Source organism: Lates calcarifer, linkage group LG13 (genome assembly GCF_001640805.2).
Source record: "Lates calcarifer isolate ASB-BC8 linkage group LG13, TLL_Latcal_v3, whole genome shotgun sequence".
NCBI classification, from domain to species: domain Eukaryota; kingdom Metazoa; phylum Chordata; class Actinopteri; family Centropomidae; genus Lates; species Lates calcarifer.
In genome coordinates this window covers 23068927-23087293 of record NC_066845.1, presented here as the reverse complement: position 1 = coordinate 23087293, position 18367 = coordinate 23068927, and the positions used below count along the sequence as shown (strand labels likewise).

Below are 18367 nucleotides of genomic sequence, written 5' to 3'. Positions count from 1 at the left end.
AACTTGAGCCACTCCGTGTAGCTAAAGTGTTAAAGAGCAGCTCTGTTGTGTTGCGTCTGTTAACCCCTGCCGAACATCAGACTAACTCACACTCGACATTATTCGTGAATCCGCCCTGCAGCGCTCCACCAGGGTTTAGCCAACCACTGCGCTCACAACTGGTGAGATGTGCTGACCCGCATCTGATTGGCTGACAGCTTCTCTGGCGAGAGCTGTGCCCTGAGAGTTCAGTGGAGGATTTGTGATTGAGCCCTCTGCTCATGAGAACCATTGGACAGGATGTGGGGAAAAGCAGGGAAAGTTAAAACTATGTTATCTTGTTTGAAATGAAACTTTCACTATCCTACAGCTGTCATTCATTGATTAGACTCATCTGCCAAAACGGTGTTCCTGGGTAACCGGAGATTCACAGCAGGTTCCAACACTCTAGTTGAGGATTTACAAGCACAGTATGCTCTCTCTCTCTCTCTCTGTGTGTATATATATATATATATATATAAAAGATGCCATGCCCCTGCTGAGCCTCCCTGTCTTCAACTTTCAAAACAGTACAATCTGACAGTCTAAAGTCCTTTTGTGTTTATTACAAAACATATTCAAAATATCTGCCATCCACTGGCACAACAGGAAGACTCACTATAAGTGAATTAATTTTACCAACACCACATCTGCAGCACGGTACATTACATTTTTTAAGCATCAAGGGCATATGCTAATGCAGTTGTCTGTCACTGCATCATCACTCAGTGGTAACTTTGCTGTAATTAAAAGCAGACACAATGTGATGGATTACAGCACCAAATCAAGCAAATGTAAAGTCTGCCAGTTTATTTCCACAGATAACACACACATCTGTGGTTCTCTGAAGTCATTTCCTCTGCTACTGGAGATGCAGTGCAGAGACCACTTGAGCTATTGGTTTTGTTGCTTTATGGTAATTACACAGTCTCAACATAATCTCAGCATGAATTGGCTGATTTGTTGCACAGTCCTATTAGCAGTCCAGGTACATGAAGTCATCTTTTTTTAACTTATCCTCACCTGTTCTATCCCATAAACACAGCCTTTGACTGAGGTTTGCAGTCTTAGGCTTGAAAGTGCCTTTTGGATCCAGATAATCATTCATTCACACATATTTATTCATCCCTGAAGTCAGTCATGGTTAATCTTTCTGTCTTCTTGTGGTTGAACCAAGGACTCAGTTTGCTTGGCAATACTGCTGCACTTTGTGGGCTGCCTCACCACTGTGACACTGCATGTCCTTGTTAGCTTCACAGGCCACCCTGGTGAAGAAATCAAATGATGCAGAATCTGTAATAAGCAGCACTTCAGTTTTCAGTGCTCCTTTTGGTGACAGGAGAGCAGAAATGTTTCATTTGAATCCAAAATCTATGAAGTTGTCTGAGGTCTGTTTTTCAGTGATGAATGATTAGTCCCTTTCTGATTGTCCTGGATTTACTGCTCCGTCCAGTGAGCCCAGGTCACTGGAGGAGGCCCAGCTGCTCCCGTGCACTCAGGAGGCTTTCCTGCTGCAGGTTCCTGGGGTCTCATGTAGATTCACCTTGGATCTGTGGACAGAATAGTTAGATCATCATAAACCATCACATTTCATATGTCACATACATAATAGTTATAATTTCTTTTTTAATTAAAAGGGTATTTAGGGAAAATTAGTATGAGAGGTGTAACATTTATATGTATATGTCCCTGTTAAAAAAATACAAAATAGATTTGCGAGGAAGTTCTCCAGGGTTCAAAGACTCCCAGCTCACTAACCAGAGCACTGTGGAAGCAAGTGCATAGATGAACAAAGCCGACACACATGGTTTAACGCACATTATTTTGTATGCTTGGACCAGCTGAGACCCACCTCCTGCAGTGTTTACTGCCAAGGTTCTAAAGCAGCATTGGACCATGAGGACTACTGAGTCTTTGTTTCCACCATAAATAAATGCACCTGGATCACAAGTATTATAGTGCCAGTTAGTTCAAGCCTGAAATACTGTGATAAGTATACAATGTATATGTAAATGCCCTTGGTAATAAATATAAACAAAAAATGTACTTGCAGAGCTCAGTGTTGCCATTTTAGATTTGTAACTGATCTTTGGTATGACCAAAATATTCAATAACAGCAAGTGTCAGAGACCAGCTATTAGCATACTGCTGATGTCTTGAATGAATTAATGAAGCCACAGTGGGACCAAGTTATTTTCTATGGGCTACAAGTCAATAGTTTCTGAAGACACTGTGGGACAGCAAGAATTGACCAGCAATGCAAGAAAAGGAAGTGTCCAAAGTAGAGGTCCTCATGGGTTCACTCAGTTTTGAGGGACCAAGGCCCAATCCAGGATCCAAGTTGAACAGGGTCCAAATTCTGTTCCATCAAATTGGGTCAGGTAAGGTCTGATCTTACTGCTGCAAATCTGTGTGTCCTGAGTGGATCTGAATGTGGACCTGAGTTCTGATCACTTGGTATGTATGAGAAAACAGCGTGAGATAACACACCTGTGTCAGAGAGACAGGGAATCGTGAACTACACAGCTTTGTTCTTATGAGGGAACTTCAAACATGTAAAAAGGAACAACGGGAGCTCACATACCCACACAGTCAAACTACTGTCAAACTAAGGAGCTCAGTGTTCTGCTGCAGAAGGCCTGGGAAAACAACTCACACCTGAACTCCATCCTCTTATACAAGGCTGCTTATCAACCAAACCTTGGCTGCTCCTCCCTCCTCCACATGCAGGTTAACTCTGTGAGTGCTTCTCTTTTCCACCGCAGCTGCTTGTTAATTTATCTAATTAACTGATTGTGCATTACATCATTGCCAGTATTGTTTTGTTTTCACCATCAGGTTCTCTTCAGATCAACTACATTTTGGATTGGGTCTAGTTATTAGTTTGACTGTGCTTGGGTCCCCCTAGAATCAGCTCTTTTGAAAATTAATTCATGCATGTTGGCTTCAGATAAGTTTTCCACGTGTCTGTTTCGAATCAGGTTCAAAATTGCAGACCTGTAAAAATGACCCTAAAGCTACAAACGAAGGTTCCTTGCCCTTACCTGTTGTGTGTCATGTGACTCTTAACCAGGTGTCCAGCAGCCAGTGCAGCCATCAGTGAGAGCTCTCCAGCCAGCACGGTGGCACACACAACCCTGGCCAGCTGCCGGGCGTTCTCTCCTGGACAGTCCTGACTGGCTCCCTGCACGCCCAGCATCTACACACACACACACATTTGTGTGTTGTTAGAACAGAAGGTGGATAATCAATGACTGAGCTCCACTCATTTTTTCCATAAAAGCTAAACTGAACAACATGAGCCACATCAACTTTTTATAAATCCTTCTGTAAATGAGAAATGTATTTCAACCCACATTTAAGGATTTGTTTTTATTTACCATTTATTTACCAGCAGTTGCCTGTATATTATTGTATGTACCTGAAGGCAGGCTTGCTGGGGGGGCAGGTTGGTGCCTCCTCCTACAGTGCCCAGCTCTATAGAAGGCATGGTGCAGCTGATGTATAGGTCCTCCCCTACTGGTCCTGATGCCTCCATCAGGGTGATGCAGTTACTGCTGCCCACTGACTGGGCTGGATCCTGGAGGACACGTGCACACAGACACACACACAAACATCCATATACATTAATACAGAAAGCACAATAACACATCAAAATAAAATGATGCACAATATTTCATTAGATCTTATCTTCACCTGTCCGCAGGCTATGTAAATGGCAGCCACCAGGTTGGCTGCATGAGCGTTAAATCCACCGATGCTCCCTGCCATGGCTGAGCCCACCAGGTTCTTACTGATGTTCACCTCCACCAGAGCTTCTGTTGTTGTTTTCAAAACCTGCAGCACAAGGACAAAGCATGAACATGAGTTTGCTGATATATGATTAATGTAACATAAAATGAGTCTAATGAATAGGGAACAACTTATACTCAAAGCTAAAGAAACTTATTCTGTGTGTTTTCGTAATGTTTTTTTCAGACATGTTGAGTGCAGGAGACTGATTAAAGTGTAAGGATTATACAGTAGATTTCTCCTGTGAACTGTGCATAAACATATCTTAAAGGATAGGTTGACAAAATTTCAAGTCAGTCTCTCTTTCTTTTTAAGAACCAGAGCTCATTTGGTATCACTGGGTATCACTGTTTCCGTGCTGAGCTGCAGCAAATGTTCAGTAACAGAAACACAGAATTTTATACTAAAAAGACTGCAACTTCCAAAGATACTGTGGCATTAATCCCCCCAATGAACAAGAGGAATGAGGAAGCAAAAACAGTTTCAGCCTTCATATGGGCACCTGACCACTGTTATAGTTGTTATATTTTCTCAAGTTGCTTCCTGATGCTTCTTTGGTGTACACTGATGTAAAAGGTGGGTCTAACTTAAAGCTGATTGAGCTGACTTAACCTTTGTCTTGTGTTTTTGTATATTGACCCTCTAATGTGTTTTTTTCACCTCACTTTGAACGGTGCCATACAAACACATAGTTTTCTCTCTACCTGCTGAGTCTGAATGTTGATCCTTTTTCCTGTTAACTACTGCCAGAAATCAGCATCCACTGTTACATTCATTTGAAACTATATTACTTCCAGCTACATTTTTGAGAGGCTACAACAGTACCCTTTCTTAATACACAACATCTATACTTGATATTCTAAAAAATGTGCAAGACATCACTGCCAACAAGCTGCACTCCTGCACCCCAGTCCTGGCTATTCCTACCTCTCTGACCACTTTTGCCGGGATGGTGGCTTCACAGACAGCAGACTTGCCCCTGCCTTCAATCCAGTTGATGGCAGCTGGTTTCTTGTCAGTGCAGTAGTTGCCACTGACAGCCACCACCTGCAGCTCTGGGAAGTGCTGCTGCAGTCTGCTCAGAGCCTGTTCTGTACCCTGCAGGTAGACCATGTGTGAATCATCACAATGAGATACACTGGGATTACATGTCTCACACATTTCTGCAGTTCTGTAATGTAATACTGTGCATAGTTCTGTCATCACATGTATATTATGTTGCTTTTAAATGCATTTGACAAAGCTTGATGCTATGAAACTTTATCCACACATGTACACACTTAGAGGCAGCTGTCTATAATATTTACCTTAGAGATCATATTCATCCCCATGGCATCTCCAGTCTTGGAATGGAAGCGGATGTAAAGATTTCTCCCAGCCAGACCAACCAGCAGCTTCTGGAGGCGTGCAAACCTGCCAGCAGCAACCACACAGAAACAACAGAGATGAGATGAGATGAGATAGATACTTAGTTAGATAGATACCGCACGGGCAATTCAGAGTTCCAGCAGCATCAACAGACTTAAGATAACATATAGCTGCACAGTGGACAGTGAGCCCATACTTTCAGTTCTGTCCATGTCAGGGTTCATTACCTGCTGGTGTTGTCAAAAGCCTCTTTGATGGCCTGAAAACCATCTGTGCTCTCCAGCCAGGCCTTGACTTCAGCAGCCTGGCAGGCAGAGGGCAGCCTCACTACGGGTCCTCGAGTCATACTGTCAGCCAGGATACAACTCCTGGCTCCACCTCCCAGCTACAGCACACAGGGGCCACAAGATCCGTACACTATATATTAACACTGGATGCTGCAATCATAAGAGTCTTCACACTAACACTGAACTCTGAAGGAAAAGAAAAGGGCTGGACAAAATAACACAAACAAAATGTTTTTTTAAATCACAGCTGTAAAGCAGCTGCAAATCTTTTGCTTCTTACTACTGTTTTCTTTTTCAGGATTTATGCATTTGATAAGAACCGACATAGATAAAATGAGTCTCCTTTACAGAGTCAGTTAGCAATGGTGTGTGTGTCAGTTTTGAAACAGGTCCTACAATTTCAAAGCCACATGTGAAGTGGACACCCACACACATTCACAAATGTCATTTATCGGGATGAGGCCCTAGAATTAGAGAGATGTTATTGTGCATGTATGTGTATGTGTATTTTATTTTTTATTTTTTTGAAAACTTTTTCTTACAAACAGCATTAGCAAAGATCACAGGATACTGAAAGACAGTTTGTTTGGAGTATTTTGTCCACCTCAGTACTTGTCCTGTAGGAGCTTATCTTTGGTTAAAAAAAAATCTGACACTCACAGCAATTGCCCGACAGCCCCTGTTGGTGCTGGCAACCAAGCAGCCCTCCGTAGTTGCCATGGGAACCTGGAACTGTTTCCCATCCAGATGCAACGGTCCAGCCACGCCCACTGGTACGGGCATGTAACCAATCACATTTTCACAGCAGGTGCCCATAACCTGAAAAACAGAAATATTGTAGACTTTGTAAAACAGGAAGTGGAGTGTTACAGAGACAACAGATTGTCCTGTGTGGGCTCGTTTATATATCCTGTTTTTATAAACCTGAATACACACTAACCCGCTGAGACTTGCAATCATTGTGGGGACTAAAATTGAGGTCCCTACAGGTCCAGACTACTGTTTGAGGGTTAGGACTTTAGGTTTAGGTGTTTAGATGCAATGTTAAGGGGCTAGGGAGTACATTATGGTAATGAGTTGTCCCCACAGGGAGAGTGAAACAACTGTGTGTGTGTGTGTCTTCACCTTGGAGTAGTCATAGTGGGTGTATGGCAGGGAGGACAGTGCAGAAGGAGAGGGAAGCTTGGCAGATATCATCTGTCGTCGTATGGCCACTCCTCTCTCTGGTCTCTCCATTGTGGCCTCCAGTTTGTATGCAGGGATGTGTTTGGAGTTGACCAGAAGCATCACCTCATCATCACTCAGGAAACGAGGCCCCAGCTGCAACAGCCACAATCATGATTTTTTTGTGCGTGTGTGTGATGTTATTGACTCTATACACATTACAGATTATCACAAACTGCTTAGTGTTTTCAATAGGGCCGTGACAGGCTGTAATTTTATGACCAAATCTTGTCTTAAAATGACTGAAGCACAAAAATAACTGTGACAGAGGTAGAGAAAACACCACATGCATACACATTCACACTGATGATACAGCTGGGGCAATGTGGGGTTCAGCATCTTGCCCAAGGATACTTGGGCACGCAGACTGGAGGAGCCGTGGAGCGGCTCCAGCCACTGACCTTCTGTCTACCTCCTGAGCCACAGCGTACGTGTGGAGTGTTTCCGTTACATACATTTTGAAAAATGATTGCCACTCCTGCCTACCTGTCTGAGCCCACATGTGATATGTACCAATACTTATCTGAGAAAGCTTAAAGGGGAGCAGAGTGGATGTGAGGCCACACAGAGCCAGTGGAATCAGTGCAAGTGTCTTTTCTACTGGCGTCATGCTCTAATTGGTTCAGCCTCTAAGAGACACTGGAGTGACTAATCTTATTACAGCCTAGTTAAATCACACAGCTGCCTCAAACGCTGCCGTCTTATTGGTGGGATGCGAATCCACGACCCAAACAGGCACCTTGAGAAGCTGGGAAGTGGGCCGAGGTGACGTAAAGCATTCAGCCACCTGACGAGAGGTTAGTTTGATGGAAGTTATCAGCTGTGAAAGGGAGGTTTTAGTTGTTTATATCTTACCTCAGGGTTGTTGAGGATGGCCACACATTGGTCCAGGCCTCTGGGCTTTAGGGGGAGTGCTGGCTGAGGGGTCTCAGACTTGATCTCTTCCTCTTCATCTCCTATGACAAAGAAGCTCTTTGGCTGGGGATCAGCGGCCGGGGAAGACAGAGGCCGGATAACCTCATCTAGAGAAACAAGGTGGAGTTGGATCATACAGTATTACACAAGTAAGTCTGCTCCAACATCATCCCTGCGTCAAGACACACCTCTCTCTGCCTTACTGGCCAATGCAGAAGCAGCAATGCTGTGGCTGGGGGCAACGGGTCGAGGAGCTGGGGGCTCTTTCCTGCAGCAGGGTCCAGTGGGCCGTCGCAGATTCAGGGCCGGGGCAGACATAGTAATAGGGTTCTTCAGTGACAGTGTAGACTCCATCTCAACCTGCTCAAAGAAGATGTACTTGATGGCCAGCAGCAGGGCCAAGGCCAGACAGATCACCTGCTCTATGTCCATGGTTATCATCCTGCAGGGGAAGAGCAACAATGAGATGCACAAAAAGTTGTATTATTCATTTCAGAGGCGACACTGACCTTGAGTGCCAATTGTTTATGTTTTTGTAAATATACATTTTAATCTTCTCTTTATGCAGAGATATCAAGAACTGTTGTGCTTTGAATAAAGTCTCATTCAAACATCTTTAAAAGACACAACACTTTTATCTTTTGTGAATACAAAACTTTACACTGTCTTAGCAAACTACCTTCTCCAGAAGGTAAGTGATCACACCATCCAATCAGTCAAACCCAGAACTTGTTCTGATAGATGCCTTGAAATTATGATTAGTTACAAATTAGCATATCTTTGTAAAGGGTGTTTTATTAGAGAGTACAACAGTTTTTAAGGTATCTCAAGATAACAAGATAATGATAAGATAACAGGGTTTAAAAAGTATGACCTCAGCCACACACACAAACATGTAGTCAAAAGCCATACCTGGTGAGATAGAAGTGCCAGAGTGGTTTCTCTGGCTCAATCCTCCTGGGTGAGAGGTGGTCCAGGTCCATGCCGACCTGCGGGATGCCCACTGTGGTGTTGATGGACAAGGGCTCAGCAATCCAGCGGCTATGGGCGTGAACCATTACCAGGCCCAAGGACTGCACACAGAACAGAGAGCAGAAAGAAGAAATCACACTCATGTTCAAATGAAAACAAAGAAACTAAAGAGGGTGAAAAGACAAGAGGTGTTACCATGATCATTTTGACTCTCTGGGTTACAGGGTTGGGTTTGTTGTCCTCCTCCTCCTCCATCACTCTGGAGAAGTGGCTCAGCTGCCAGATTGGATGACCCTCCTGACTCTCACGGGACAACTACAGTAACACAACGCAGTTAACCGAAGTGACATTAGCAAACATATGTCCACATATATAGTGACATACTGCACCCTTACCTCCAGCACCAGTGAGACACATGCAGGGAAGAAAGTCATGAACACAAAGTAGTTGGCCAAGACAGACATGCAGCCAAAGCAGCACATGATTTCCAACTGTCGCACACCTGAAACACACAAGACAGATACTCAGGCATTCACAAGAACAACTCACATGACAAGTGGCCGCTATATCACCAAAATGAGCAAACCAGAAAGCCACCATTCACTGTCTGTATAGAATGGAGAGCTGCTCAGAGTGCTGTTCTTCTTTCATTTCCTCTTGGTCAGCAAACAGCAAGCTAGGCTATCGTCTGCTAAAGAATGTGGTCGAATAGACTGACTCATATCTGAGGCAGGAAGTGGGCCTGAAATTTCTTTTAGAGGTGCTGCCACATTCCCCAGTCTCAGCAAGTTTTTCTTTAACATGCTTTTTTTTCTTTAGCATATCTTCACCTGCTCATTTCTTTGAGCTTTTTAAATTTATGTTCAAATGTGTTTGTTATCATCAGCACTTGATTGTTGTGATGATCTCAGGTCAAGGATAAAAGGTGCAGTTTAAATGCACAAGTCCTCACTGTGCAAAACTTAGACCTCATTCAAGAAATAAAGGAGAATCCAAATGGTTGCAAGTACCTGACATGGTTCCCACTCCAATGACTAAGCACTCCACCAGGGCATCCAGAGTGAAGGTAGGTCCCAGTACTGCCATGCCACGAGCAATGTTGTCCCTCACTTCATCCTGAAATAGTTAGAGTAAAATATGCCAGTCAGGGAATACTGTTGAATGTTATTTGGAATCTCAAGGAAAGTTTAAAAGATTAAAACTTTCCTTGAGATAACTATGACCTGGATGAATGAGAATATTCACAGGCTCGTCATTTGGAATGTTTCAATATGATGAGGGAACATTTTTCATACCTGAGAACTGGAGCTTAAGGCGAACTTGGCGAGAGCACATGCTTTTGAGAGGTCAATGAGAAGCAGGAAGAAGGGTAAAGCCTCACTGAAGAACAGAACAGCACAGTCAGCTGGAGCTTTTGACAGAGATACTAAGAAAGGACAGTATGCAGAGTGTATCCTTACTTGAGGCCTGTGAGCTCTTTGTCGAGAAAGTGTATGACCACTGTGCTAAATACGAAGCTGGAGAATATGGTGAAAAGGCCAGCAATGCCTGCAAGAGAGTAGATGAGGTGCTTTTTAGTTCTTTCTTCCTAGTTTGGTCAAAAGATCTACTCCTTCTACAGCCATAAGACCCACAGCATCTCAGTCACCTTTGACATCTTCTAAACATATTACATGCCCATCAATAATTTACCTAAAATATATTTGGATCCCAGCTGTCTCAAGTTCTGGAACTGGAAGTAAATATAGACGATGGCGATGCAACGTGTGATGGTCAGGATGATGATATCACTGCTCAGAATTTGCTATATAAAGAGAAGACAATCTGATCAGTGGCAGACTCACACGATTTCATCAGAAATGTTTGATTTAGTGAAAGCTCATCTTCACTTAAATACTTAAAGGAATAGTTGGACATTTGGATAAATATGTTTATTCACTGTCTGCAGTCAGCAGTTACTGAGCTTAGCACAAAGACTCAAAAACAGAGAGAGACAGCTAGCCTGATCTGTCCCAAAGTAACAAAGTCCAGTTAGCAGCATCTCTAAAGCTCATTCATCGACATGTTATAGCTTGTTTGTTTAGTTCATACAAAAATGGGAGGTTATGTGCTAAACTATTTCTTGGCCAGGAGCAGTGACTTCCTGGAGCCATGTCGTCATTGTGAGGTTGCCAGCTAAGCAGCAAAGACCCCAGGAAGTGATAAGGTGCTAGATGAGAAGTCAGGGGATGACAAAACATAGGTGAGTATACTCTTGAATGTATCAGATTTAATGGCAATCTATCCAGTGGTTGTTATGACGAAGTGACTGGCATTCATTCCTCGAGCCAAGGCCCTACTGCAGCTAAAATTTCATCAAGCTTCTTAGGATTTACAGCTATTGGTCTTGACATTGCACAATAATTCTAAACTGAGGTAAGGACAGAGCTGCATGGTTAGTAAAAGGATCCACACACTCTCAGTAGTTCAAGTTGACATATTATCTGAATTGCAAGTGGGGAGACAGTCCTGAGGCTTTACCGGGCAGTGGCCTACTTTTTGCTGTGTGATGAATACATGACTACAGATAAGTAATTCATTTCTGATCATCTAGTTGACTCACCTCCTCTGTTTTGGGGCAGTCAAAGTTCCAGCCACAGATCTGGTCATTGCCAGTGAACATGTTCATGGACATCATACAGATGGTTAAGGTGACTGTGCCAACGATCACCTCCCAGGGGTGGGAGGCCACCAGGAGGCCGTGCATTCGGAACAGACGGGTGAGCATGGTGCAAGAGAGCTGCTGAATAACACAACAAAACCACAATCAGAAATCTGTTCTATTCTTAGAGCTCTTTCAACTACAACATTAAATGTTCTGTGTTAATACATTAATAATGGTAATAAACATACTGATAGAGTTATACAGTACAGACAATCATTTAACAGTTTGAGAGTGCTCCCTCTGTATGATGAAGGCCTACTTTCACTTTTTGTAGTTTGAGCTTTCACAAAAATAATATTGTGAATGCAGGCTTTTTACTAGTAGCAGAGTATTTTACATGGTGGCTTACCACTATTTTTTAAGGTAAGGGATGACTACTTGTTGGTCTCTAAGAAGTTGAGGGACTCTTGGTGCAGGGCTTTAGCCAGTGTGCTAACATCAAACAGTCTATCTGTGTTATCTTTTTATGCTTCACTTACTTTTATTTGATTTGCTCTTGTGTAATTCAGTTATTCCACCATTAGGCTTTGTCTATTTATTCCTTATACTCAGATAGACAGCTTGGGTCTTGGTTAGCTGACTTTGAATGTCTTTTATTCAAATGCTGTTAGAGTTGTTTTCATTTTGTGTATTGCCAGAAACTGAGTGTTAATCCAATTCTACATTCTCTTAACTACCTAGTGTGGCTAATTTTCAAAGAGAAGCAATATTGTATTGTGGTAGGTAAAGACCACTGAAACCTGGCTGTTTCATAAACACATGCAAGCTTGAATATGTAAAATAAATAGAGACACGCAGTCAAAGCAGAACGTCAGGTAACTAAATGTGATTCATGGGACAAGTTAAATCTAAAACCCCTTTACACATCATTCTACATCTCTCTGTAAAAACCATCATTATCATCAGTTTAAGCCGGAAGAATGAATTCGATCTCGTAATTGGTCATTTTATTTAATCAGAAATTTATTAAGCGATTTTGGAGTGTAAATTATCACTCCACTCTCAAAAGAGAACCCCCTCCACTTCAAAACAACGAATCCACCATAAATAGCCCGTCGTCGAAATATTACAATATGACCGTCCCAGATGAGGAGAAACATCGATGAAAAGTGATATCTGTTGATGCTCTTGTATGAAATCACTTCTTTAGTTTATCTGCACATACACTGCGCCTGCTGGCGGCTGCCACAGCCACTCTATCCTATGTATTAAGTCCGCTGGATGCGTTACCGCAGCGGCTTTAACGCGGCTTTTGTCCCCGCTCCGTTAAAGGCCTATTTTCGCCATCATGCATCATTAGATGTAGATGGGTCACAGTTGTCAGTGTAGCCGTGACACTGACATTAGCTGAGGGGAGAAGGCTGACTTACCGTGAGCAGGTGATAGTGTGAGTGCTGAGCCCGAGGGTTGCTGCAGACGGTCTGACCGGCACACTGAGCGGCTTCTGCAGCTCATGGAGGACAGATGGAACGATGGCACGCTGCTTCATCATACGACACTTCAGCCAATCACGTCGGTCACCTGTTTCACGAGCGCGTTATCCACGCCCCGTTTCCAAGGCGACCGTAGTAATGGGGCATGGCCAGAGCGTGGACGTCTAATCTTACCACCACACGGAGGCTGTGGCCTGTCAGGAAGCGGCCCGGTCCCCCTGTGGAGGACTGGTCATTGAACTGGGTGATACTACAACAGTTTACCACTTTATTCTCTCGCTCTTTTGTAACACTTTAGTAGGCCTACATCAAACTTCACAATAGAATGTAGGCTATATAGTTTTTCACAGAAAAACTTAAGCACAGATGGCTAGAGGTATGGGTAATAGGAACGCCTCATGAGAGAGAGAGAGAGAGAGAGAATACCTGCTCTTGTATGAGTGAAAATCTGCTTTCTGAACCGGAAATGTACTACTAAACTACTCTTATTTTAGATCATCTTCATTTTTACGTTGCTGTGTTTTATGCTGCATGTGGTCATCTTATTTCTGCATTTTTCAGAGTGAAATACACGTTGTTGGTTAGAAATACAAGTGCATTGGATTGGGTTGAGATTCTCCTGCCATTTCTGCCTGTTCTGACAAGTATTTCGTGGCATTTTTTTGTTTTTTCATGGTGCAAAGAGGCTGAGCAAATGTTAGTAAGAGGACGATTCAAAGTAAAGTTCACGCCTGAACCAATTGTTCAGTAACTAGCTCACCCACCAACAAGTCCAGAAATTGCGTGTGAGAGATGTGCTGTTCCTGTCCTTTTCAAAGCCCATACACATCACAGATTACAACTGCAGCCTACCACAATGATTGGACCCAAAAGAGAGTTCATTTTATTTAAAACTCCTGCACAAAATAAACACAACAGTAGGCTACATACAAATTTGTTCCAGTGACAAGTGTTGGGCTTGCATTTCACATGGATTCCTCTGTTACACTAGGAGTAGTAATGGGCATCCACAGACTAGCTTCTATGACTAAAACTGTACAGCCACAATCAATGTTAAAGTCAAACTGAATCTTGTGTTCAAGTGAAATTAATTGAAGGACAAATAGCCACTGTGTTTAGTGCGTATTGGGAGACACTCCACTCAAACTAACAAACAGAAACAGTGAATAAAATAACTATTCACTGTAATAAAATAAATACCACCTTGAGCCTTATTTTAAAACTTTCATTCTAGCAAGAAGTTACCTTCTTTTCCACTATTTTTGTGGAAATAGTGTAAAATTAGGTCAAGATTAGGTCATTACTACATTTATTATATTTGCAACTTGTGGACAGCTCACAGTTTGTTTTTCCCATGAGGTTCATGCTGTTTAAGTATAAATGGAAGTTTGCTAATGATAAGATTTTTTCATTCTTTTGCTTGTTGCTCTGCTGTTTGTCCTTTTATTATCTTTATATCATCCCCTTATTCTTCTCCTCCACTACATTTCAAAGTTAGGTCTCGAATGAATGTTTTATACCACAACATTTATTTCAGATTTTATGTGCATAACAATGAAGCTACTATATGAATAACACTCACAGGGATAACAGTAGCTTTTCTGCACTCTTTTCCTTGCTTGTTCACTTTAGTGTCACTGTAACATTGGTTAAAGCTTACATTACTTACTTTATATTACTAAAAGCAAAGTATTACCACAGACAATGTGGTAGTGTGGTTTTAATTTAGGCTTGCAACAGTGAAAGTCTGCACTTCACACTTGTATTATGAGGGGGAAAATAGGCTTGAATATCAAAATAAATAAATACTGAGCAAGACTTCATCCCCTTACTGAACTCAGATACTCCATTTGAAAGGACTCAGGAAATACTGATCTGATTTAGGTTTTTTCTCTTTGCTGCACTTCACATGTGGTTAATTCATGATTTTAAAAAATAATCATGGGATTATTTTTGACAGCATCCTTACTTTGCCTGTAGTGCTTAAAACTTTTGCACAGTACTGTATGAACAACTTTTTTTATTTATCAGTTTTATTCTGTTAAATTAAACCAGTCTCTTCTCTTTTCAGTCTCTCAATTGTTAGGTCATCAAAAGCAATGTTCAGGAAAAGAGCTGAACTACATCAGTCAGTTGTTTTATCAGCAAGAAATGAACACCAATTATTTTGATAACTGATTAAAGTCATCAGCTTAAAGTAATTTAAATCTAACTAAAATTAATTTCAAGCACAGTTCCACCATTTCAGTTATGAGGATTTATTGCCTTGACAGTAAATATCCTGAATATCCTTTACTTTAGACTGTTGGTTTGACAAAACAAACAGATGAAATTTTGGACTTAAAGAAATTGTGAGGGGCGTTTTTAGTGTTTTTTGACATTTCATCGATCAAATGATTCATCAAGAAGACAAGAAAATGTACAGATTAATCAAAAATAATTCTTGGTTTCAGCCCAGTTCCAGAGGTTCCTTATCTCAGAGCAGTATTACCTATACTCTGTGGCAGTTTTATCAGCAAACATACAGTATGTTTTAATCTGTGCTGCCATCTAGTGCACAGTCTTAAAATTGATAATTTAACTCCAGTTGTCTAACATGGGACATTTTTGCACTGTTTGCATTGATATAAAAAAAAGAATTGTCAGTATTTGTAGGTTCAGAATCCCATAACCACAGAAGGTCCATCTCATTCTGATGCTGGTAAGAAACCTTTGAATTGTACTAACATTAAAACCAGCTTATTCCCAGAAGGTTGATGAGCATTTACAGACCAGTCCTCGCTCCTGGTCCACAAACTATCATTAACAGCTGAGTGAGGTTCAGAATTTGTGAAGTGTTACAGCAGACCATTCATGTCTAAAAAGTTAACTAACTTTATGATGTACTGAGGCATGATTTGAGTGTACAACACAGTGTACATTAATTCTGATGGCACATTCGAATAATACAGGATTAGGGTTAACAACAACAAAATGGACAACACAGTGTAGTAGACTGTATAATAAATACTGAGTGATTTCAGATGTGCCATGACCTCAGACATCATCAAAAGAGAATCAGAAGAAACATGACTACAACACATTTGCAACCAGAAAATGAAAGAACACAAACATAATTAATTTTTGTTATCACCTCAGCATTTATCTAAATTATATTTTCATCTCAAGAACATACAAGAGAATATAAAACCTATCTGTGGTGGTGTCAGGAAAACTACACCACACACAGCTCAGAAGGACTTTCTGACAGGTTTTGTATTTGTTTTGTACATTAGAAACCCAATTCCTTGCTATGTAACCTCAAACATCACATAATTATGGACCGAGAGCCTAAGTGTTGATGTACAGATTGGTCTCTCTGAAAAAATCAAATGCCTTTGTGGGGTCTACTATCTATATTTTACAAGAAATAAGTGTCTAACTCAGCACTTGCTATTAGAATGTGAACTGTTGAGGATTTTCAAAACATAGACAATAATTCATTTGTTAGCATTGTTAATATTAAAAAACCCTATATAAAACAGGAATAATAATAATAATAATGATACATTTTATTTATAAGCACCGTTCTAGACACTCAAGGACACTGTACAACATTCAATAATCAATAAAGCAATGGAAAAAATCAACATACAATAAAAGAAATGTAGGACAGTGTGTGTAGTGTTTCTTTCTTTCTGCGATGTTGTTCTTTCAGTTTCTACCCAAAGCACGTGACCATAATTGAGGGTTGGAACATAGATCGACAAGTACATTGAAATCTTTGCCCTCTGGTTCAGCCACCTCAGTACAACATTTGCATTACTGCTGACACTGCACAAGTCCACCTGTCAAGCTCCTGTTTCATCCTACCTCCACTTGTGAACAAGACCCCAAGATACTCCTTCACTTAGGGCTGCAACTCTCCTTGCACCCAGAGAGAGCAATATACTGTTTTCTGGCTGAGAACCGTGGCCTCAGATTTGTCAGATTTGGAGGTGCTGATTCTCATACTGACTGCTTCACACTTGGCTGCAACCTGCCCCAGTGAATGCTGAAGGTCTCAGTCTGATGAAGCCAACAGAACCACATCATAGGCAAAGAGCAGAGATGCAATTTTGAGGTCCCAAAACTGGACACTCACCTCGGCTGCACCTTGAGATCCTGTCCATGAATATTACAGGATTGGGGACAAGGGACAACCTTGGTGGAGTCCAGCACCCACTGAAAACATGTCTGACTTGAATGCGAACACAGCTCTCACTTTGGCTGTACAAGGACTGAATGGGTTGCATCAGTGCTCCTGGTACCACATACTATCGCAGTACCCCCCATAAGGTCCCCTGGGGGAAAGTGTCATAAGTGTTCTCCAAGTCCACAAAACACATGTAAACTGGATGGTCAAATTCTCATGACCCCCTCAACACTCCTGCAAGGGCAAAAAGCTGGTCCACTGTTTCATAACCAGGACAAAATCTGCATTGCTCCTCCTGAATCTGAGGTTCTACAATTGGTTGAAGCCTCCTTTCCAGCATGCTGGAGTAAACTTTCCCACAGAGGCTGAGCAGCGTGATACCCTGATAGTTGGAGCACACCCTCCTTTTTAAAAATGAGGACCACCACCCTGGTCTGCCACTCCACTGGTAGACTACTGCCCCCAGCTTCCATGTGACATTTAAGGGCCAACCAGGCCCAAAAGGCCTCCTCCTTCAGCCTGATGGCTTTCTTCACCCCTTGCATCCACCAGAGGGTTCTTGCTGCCTTGACAGGCCCCGTCAATCTCCTGACTATAGCTTCTACCTGCTGCATCTGAAACAGGACTCAGGAAACAGGACTATCACTAAGGACTGAATAAGACTGATGTGAACCTCATCTGTCCCCACCAGTTCTCAGCAGGTGACTCTGCTTCTGTCTGGAGAGGGCTCAGGCAGATCAAGACCAAAGTCCCCCACTCCACGAACGCCTCACGCCTGGCCAACAGCCTGAATGAGTTTAACTGCCGTACAGTGTGACAGTCCTGACACCATCCCCTGTGACACCATGCACCAGCCCCACCACACCAGCCTCTCATCCTCCCCCAGCACAGCAGGGGTCAGGGCCTCTCCAAAGCTGCACACCTTAGAGGCCCCCTCCTCCCCCACCACTATGACGACTCTCCCCATCCTGGAGAGAGACATCAACAGAAGAGAGACAGAACCCCTGAAAGGCAGCCGGGCCAGACTCAGTCTCTCCATCCACCCTGAAGCACTGCGCTGATCAGTTGTCTCCAGTGTTCATGGACATCTTTAACACCTCACTGGAGACATGCCATGTGCCAGCCTGCTTCAAGGCCTCCACCATCATCCCTGTTCCCAAAAAAAGGATCACAGGACTTAATGACTACAGACCTGCTGCCCTGACTTCTGTGGTAATGAAGTCATTTGAGCGCCTTGTGCTGTCCCACCTCGAATCCATCACCCCCCATGAGCAGGAGTCTGGGTCTGTCGGGACAGAGTCCTGAAATAAGAGCCAGGCGTTCCCGAGTATTGCGGTCAAACCAGCCAACGTTCGTTTCTCCCCCGTCAAACCAGCCGACACTAAAATTGGAGTGCCCCTGTATTCTAGCTTTTATGGTAAATACGTTGAAACGATCCCGAACAGCAGACAGGCACGATTATGGACTTCCGGTTTTCAAA

At 42.5% G+C, this 18367-nt stretch overlaps 1 protein-coding gene across 1 annotated transcript; it reads right to left on the bottom strand.

Annotated features, from left to right (window-relative positions):
• Window positions 1–564: 564 nt before the first annotated feature.
• Window positions 565–12803, bottom strand: hmgcra (3-hydroxy-3-methylglutaryl-CoA reductase a). The gene is made up of 20 exons (XM_018669366.2): window positions 12651–12803; window positions 11179–11358; window positions 10269–10380; window positions 10037–10124; window positions 9872–9956; window positions 9587–9692; window positions 8972–9078; window positions 8772–8891; window positions 8517–8677; window positions 7793–8046; window positions 7545–7711; window positions 6591–6785; window positions 6126–6284; window positions 5406–5563; window positions 5118–5223; window positions 4738–4908; window positions 3715–3855; window positions 3440–3598; window positions 3063–3217; window positions 565–1568 (listed from the first exon to the last, which is right to left on the bottom strand). Exons 2-20 carry the CDS (start codon window positions 11341–11343, stop codon window positions 1514–1516), a joined length of 2664 nt encoding a protein of 887 aa, XP_018524882.1. The 5' UTR covers window positions 11344–11358; window positions 12651–12803; the 3' UTR covers window positions 565–1513.
• Between the last annotated feature and the right edge of the window lie 5564 nt (window positions 12804–18367).